This window comes from Drosophila arizonae, chromosome 3, assembly GCF_054131065.1.
Source record: "Drosophila arizonae isolate 15081-1271.41 chromosome 3, UAZ_ARI_1.0, whole genome shotgun sequence".
NCBI classification, from domain to species: domain Eukaryota; kingdom Metazoa; phylum Arthropoda; class Insecta; order Diptera; family Drosophilidae; genus Drosophila; species Drosophila arizonae.
The window spans coordinates 788,995-795,857 of NC_142923.1; the positions used below are offsets into that span (position 1 = coordinate 788,995).

At 40.7% G+C, this 6,863-nt stretch overlaps 1 protein-coding gene across 1 annotated transcript; it reads right to left on the reverse strand.

The window, feature by feature from the left end:
* Window positions 1-3,288: 3,288 nt before the first annotated feature.
* Window positions 3,289-4,484, reverse strand: LOC108609433 (protein FAM8A1-like). Its single transcript, XM_018001155.2, has one exon. It carries the CDS (start codon window positions 4,382-4,384, stop codon window positions 3,401-3,403), a length of 984 nt encoding a protein of 327 aa, XP_017856644.2. The 5' UTR covers window positions 4,385-4,484; the 3' UTR covers window positions 3,289-3,400.
* Between the last annotated feature and the right edge of the window lie 2,379 nt (window positions 4,485-6,863).

Below are 6,863 nucleotides of genomic sequence, written 5' to 3' on the forward strand. Positions count from 1 at the left end.
ATTGAGCAATCTTCAGACATAGTCAAATTCTTCCGTAATTCGATTACGCCATCAATCGAAGATTGGATGATTCACTCAGTCAATCATTCATTCAAATTCAAGCCTTCAAGTATTGACACTGCATCAGTAACTCAATCTCACTTAATCATTCATTCGAGCTGAAGTACTAAGGACTAAGGATATTCGGTATGCCGTCAGGGTATTTAATATTCGAGTGCTTCAAGACACCAAGTTCTGCTTGGTTCTTGTTTTAATTGAATTTTATTATTGCAAGAACTTGAATTTTATGGGCATTTGTTGGCTGCCAGCTTTTCGAGCTGCCTTTACGCCGTACAAATATGCCAAGGGCTCCAAAACAAGAACCGAACACACATACAACTTTGTCGTGTGTGTGTGTGTGTATCAAATAGCAATTACCCAACGTAGCAACAGAAACACTTGAAGACAGAAGCGGGAGTAGCAGAAGAGTGAGGCAGGCAGAGAAGTAGAAAGATAGGGAGAGGGAGAGAGACGGAGAGGGACAACTGGTTAGGGAACTGCGCGACATATTGTAAAACATTCGTTTCATGTATCGATATACGTTTTTCCTCTCCAATATTATCATTTGGTATACGTACATAGAAATGTGTATATAAATTTATATTTGCTTTGTGCCATTCGCCTTGAGGTTGAATGATTTCTTGACATGACAAAATATTCTTCCGTGGAAAAATATGATCAATTTTGCACAATATTTGCTAAAAAATTGCCACAGGCTGTGCAAAATAAGAAACAAAACACAAATCGAAATAGAAATGTGAACTGAGACGGGTCTAGTTGGCTGTGCACGACTTGGAGATACTCGATACTGATAAAGATGAAGGGTATTGCCTATATGAATATAACGTTTCCGGTACGAATTGACGAACAGAACTAGTTCAACTTCAGTTTCTGACTGTCAGGCAAATTTGATGTACTTCATCAGGTCTGCCTATAAAGTTCTTCTTATCAAAACCAATATACCCTCTCCAAGCACATTTTTTGTTAATGGATTCCGGGTATCGAGGAAAATAAATAAGAAACAAAAGTCAAATACAAATACAAATAAAAGATAGTCAAGAAGTCAAGACAAGAGACATAATCTGTTTGGATCTGAAGTCCTCTTGTCGTCGGTTTATTGAAATTGTGTATTCAATAGCATTCGAGCTGCACTCTGACTCCCCGCTCCCCTCACCATTGATGTAAATATTCAATGTTTGTGAAATTGAACATGAAAATATTTTCGTTGTCTTACGCAACAGTTTTAAACTTCTCTCAAACGTAACGGGCGGATTAAGAAAATGTTCTGCTCTGCTTAAGAGACGGTGCACGAGAGTTTGAGAAGTTTTGCACTTGGAAGTAGCTTTACAATGGAGTTTGCATTTGGTTGTAGTTTTTCCTAGCTGCACTTTGCTTGTATTTGTCTGAGAGTTTAGTTTGTACCTAAAAAGGCAACCAAGGAATGCGGCTGGCAGACATTTGTAAAGTATTTCGAGTATGCATGACGAAGGATTTAGTTCCGTAATTAGACAATTGCTCTACCTTGTTGAGCTTTCATATCTAAGAATTTTGTTGCAATTTTTATTAGTTAGTTTATATAGATACATTTGAAGTCAGTTTTACTTCTAGTTATTTATACTATAGAGCTACTTATACTCTCATGTAAGCCTAAGCTTAATTTGGTATTGAGTATAGGCCGTTTAGCTCGTTTAACTGCTGGTGCAGCCGCTCAAATATTAATTAAAGATCAACAAAATTGAAGGCGGGCCAATGCCACTGCACATCTAATACTAATTAGCCGCTTTAACGACTCTGCAGCTCTATATTAATTAGAAGCACAAGTGCTCAATTATAAATGGCAATTGAAACGAATCGAATCATAATTGACAAAGAAATAACAGAAATGCATGCATAGGCATATATATCTATCTACCTATATATGTTTATATATGTATATGTATATGTGTAAATCCCTGTATGTGTATGTGAATGCATATTAAATTCCGCAGACTGCTTGTCGACATGATGTAATTGCATATTAGCCCGCTCTCTCTCTGCCTCATTCTCTCTCTTTCAGTCTGTCTCTTTCATGGCGTGTCGCTGATTGCATTATCCCTTCGATGTCCTGGCCAGTCGTTGCGGTCACGTTGCTCATTTTCGCATAATGTTTTATGCACAACTAAATACAAATGCGCTTTAATGAGCGCCGAAACGGGCGACCTGCCAACCTGCTCAACGGCCAGAGCCAACCAGGCAAACCAGGCGAACCAGCCAGTCAGCCAGAGCCAACCAGCCATGCGGTTAATTTATTATGCAAAACGGGGCTTCACACGTACACACACACACACACGCTTAGAGAGAGGGTGCAGGACACTATGGCAACTTATAACAAGTAAGATTGCTTTGGTCGGTAGTGCCGGCTCGGCGATACTCAAAGCCATAAAAAATAGTCAAGGACTGCTTATTCATCACTGAGAAGTTACCCTCAGTAATTCGAATTTCCACACGAACTCTCTTTGAAGGAGTATGGGTTATTCAACTAGAAAACTAATATACCCGTTCACCCATCCACGCACGAGCATGATAATACGCCATTGTCCTTACACACAACAATTACTTGCACACGGGGCTTACACTTTAGCACATCAGCAACGGCTGCTGCTGCTGCTGCTGCTCCTGCTGCTGTTGCTCCTGCTGCTGCGGCTGCTGCTAGTTCTTCTTCTTCCTCTGCACTGCAGCTCGTTAAATGCAGCAGCAAAGAATTTTATGTTGCAACATGAACGTGGCATAGTCTTTGCTGCATGGCTCGACATAGTTTTTCGGGAGCTTACGCTGCATAGCTCTCGACACATTTATCATGGCCAAAACATGTTGGCCACTTGATTAACACCTTGACAAAAGCCAGCGAACAGTTCAAATAAATGTAAAATTGCCTGAAGCTAGGGCTCACCAAGCTGCCATATTGTATACCCTGTAAAAGACAAGCCATTTTAAATGAGGGTCTATTGGGAGTCAATTGCATATGTGAGTTGGAGTAAGATAAAATGTTTCATTTAGAATTTTGAAATGGTTAAGACACCAATATTTCTTATTTATCTAAATATTACATTTCCCTGAAAGAGTTCGAAATAGTCCAATAGATAATGCTGGCTTTCTAGTACACTAAGATTTCTCTAACATAAAAACAATTCAACTTTCGTATTATTTTTTAGTAAAGTATTATTAATCTAATATTTTAGAACAAAGTTCTAGCTCATTTCGCAGTCAATGTACTCTTCACTTAATACATTTATTTAATTTACAATTTAAAAAATTGAAATTTAAATAAATTAGTGTTAAGGTTCATGTAAATCGTTTTGAATTTTCTTGATTCTGGGATTTGCTAATGGTGACGTAGCTGAGGTTCGCTTGGATTCGATTCGACAACAACTGTTTTCGTCACAATGTCGTAGGTGGTGCGATTGTTCTTGAGCAGAACCATGATGATGCAGACGGGGAAGAAGAAGGTCATGACCATGTTCTTGGTGAAGGCGCGCAGCAGGGACCTCATGAGGCCGGGCGTCTCGCCCGGGTAGAGCAAGGCCCACTGCGGATGGGGCTGGGTCTGGAATATGAAATGAGCTGGGACGTGGCGCTGCAGTGGCACCACTGCCTCCACATAGACCACTCGGATCTTCATTAGCCACTTGCCCGGCGTGGCGCCGTTGCCGTACACCGTCCACAGGCACTCGTAGAAGCAGACAACCAGCTTGATCAGCCCAATGATGAGCAGCAGATCGTAGGAGAGCGAGAAAACCTCCAGGGACAGATCGAAGAGGGCTACGAAGGGGTTCTCGTCCTTGAAGGTCCTGCTCAGCAGGCTGCTCTCCAGGTCGACGCCGAACATGTACGCGACGGCACAGGCCAGCAGTATTTTGATAATCGACAGGATCAGCGAGTCCACAATCTCGGCCATAGCTCGCTTCCAGAACGGAGCGATCAGCATTTGTGTGCCGCCATATCGCCGGATGATCTCTCGCTGATGTGCGTCGTCCAGGACGTGGACAGGATTGAAGCGTCGACGTCGCCGCGGATGAATTGGCTGATACAGCGCTCTATTCTGCACCTGCATCTGCATCTCTATCTGATTGATGTAGTTGTTGTTCCTGACGAAGTTGACGTTGTATTGGAATAGCATATAGTTGGTCATCAGCTGCATGGCCTTGACCTGCTCCGCCCACTGCGAGAGGCTGGCGAAATATGCTTCCTTCATACTTAAGTCGCTGACCTGCCGCTGCTCGCCAGGCGCATCGTTCTGTGTCTGCTCTGTGTCCATGATTGGCGCTCTATAATGTGTGTACATATATTTATAGAAACATATGCACATATATATGTATATCTTTATCCTAATATTCTTACGAGCAATTTTCACTTTACTCAATTTGACTGTGAAAATTCTCAAGTTTGACGTGACACACAAAGATTGCTAAATAATCAGATTTCAGTGAATGAATGACTGATTGATAATGAATGCGTCTCAAGGATGCTTTCATGCCTGCTCGTGTTATATTTAGACGTGGAATTGTGAAATAGAGAGAGAGAGAGAGAGAGAGAGAGAGAGAGAGAGAGAGAGAGTATGTTTTGTTACCTCTGCTATTGAGAGTTTCCTAATTCGGTTGCCTTATAGGGCCTTTCGGTTATAAGGACGGTTCCTAGAGCGTCGTTATAGCCGGATTCTAGTGAAACTAATATTAACTATTTATTCATTTAAAAAAAGTTGATTTATTTAAACGTTATTTCAGCGGGTTTGTGGAGTTCTTTAATGACATGTCCTGAATATTTCTTTCCATCTTCAGTCTAATCTCAACGTGAAATGAATTTAACATATAAAATGTCTCTCATTCACATGCGAATCCATAACTCTTGCTCACCTGTGCTCGCTTGCCTACAGGGTAGCTGTCAGTCTAATACATTATTCACACCCAGCTTCAGTCACGCTTTTTATTTTTGCTGCTGGTTTTGCTGTGTGCATTTAATATTTGTGTCATTTTGCATGGCTCGTTGGATATAGTCCAAAATAACATACATACGTAACATATATCTATGTATAGGTATGTGTGTGTGCGCTGTAAGTCCTGGGCGATATTCTGCGTCCTGTGTCCTGACTTAGTTGAAGGCAGCGAAGCAAATGCCTTTGGATTTACATGTGTTGCACTGCGGGATTTGCAGTTGCCTGAAAGAGCAGGAGGAGCAGGAGCAGCAGGAGCAGCAGCAGCAGCAGGAGGCGGGAAACAACAACCAGCAGCAGCCAATGCCAATGTGATGCATACTAAATAAAATAACGACAACAACAACAACAGCAAGAGTAAAATGAGGAACAGGAAGAGCACGCGATATACTGCTTAAGTTTAAACGGATTTTAAAAGCCTTTTGCCCAACACTTGTGCATACGAAGGATAACAAGGATATTGCGGCAGCTGCTCCTGCTACTGCTGCCTGTCAATCCCCAAGCAACAAATATAAAAACATGCAGATAGAAAATGACATAGATGCAGAAACCTAAACTGAGACAGTTAAAGAAAGAGAGAGAGGGAGACGGAGAGAGAGAGAGAGAGAGAGAGGGAGAGAGAGAGAAGTTGTTCAGTCAAAATATTTTTCACAATCATGAAGATAATGGGGAAATGCAATCTATGCTGGAATTTCTATTTTCATGCACTCTGCTTTTCCCTCTCTCTTTTTCCCTTTCTGTTTCTATTATAGCCATTCAAATTGGAAATTCAAATTCAAATTTTTTATTTGGAACAGATGCATGGAAGTGATAGAAGGCTAAAGCCTTAACATACATTGTAGAAGACGATGCCTTGTTGAGTCAATTCAGTGTTCTTGTTTTCATTTGATAACTTAATTAATTATATTGAATTCGCAATAAATCTATAAGTCTTTATTCTCTACAATTCTGTTTGTTTCTATTATTTACTGTCAATTTCTCTATTCTCTAACTAATTTTTCTCTTATGAAACACTGCTTTCGTTCGACTGATTTAATTAATATAAATTCCGTTTGTATTTTCTAAGTCATGTTCTCTCTCTCTCTCTCTCTCTCTCTCTCTCTCTCTCTCTCTCTCTTTCTCTCTCTCTATCAATCTATTTCTCTCATTCATTGCCTTTGTTCAGTTTGGACAATTTTCGAATATTCATTTCATAGCTACTCCATTCATAAATGTAAGACTCTGTTCCACTTGTCTGTCTCTCTCTCCATCTCACTCTTGTGCTTTGTCTCCCTCTCTCTCACCCATTGACCAAATTCTGTTAACATACAATTTGCGTATTGTTTGAGCGATTCGCTTTGAGCTATTTTTCCATTGTCCTGCATTGTTCTAGACATTTTCATATGCTCCACTTATTCACACATCTTTGAATTGCTGCACAGGGTCTGCTCTCTCTCCCTCCCTCTCTCTATCTATCTCTCTCATTTTAAGCATTTATGTAACAAATCTTGCTTTGCTCTTGCTTTATGTTCCATCAAACCTCATTAGGCGTATGCATAGAGCTTTCGTAGTTGAAATCAAATTTGAAATGAATACTCGAAATACATATAAATTCTTTGCCATGAGGATTGCCATGTGGTTTGCCATGTGCACGGCCAATGGCCAAGTACCTTACACTGGCGACTTCTGCGTTCCGCTTTTGTTATCGTCTATGCAATAACAAAGTTTCAATTGTTTCGAGCACTGTGCCGGGCTTTCGACTTTTTACATTTGCCATACACTGTCTGTTGAATGGTATAAAGGGGGTATATCGGCTGTAAGGTTAGAGATGAGCAGTCGAAGTATATATAAGGAATTTCAGCAAGGAGCAGGCGAATGG

Excerpts from the sequence above, each read along its gene's own strand:
- LOC108609433 (XM_018001155.2), bottom strand. The coding sequence starts at position 4,384 with ATGTGCATATGTTTCTATAAATATATGTACACACATTATAGAGCGCCA.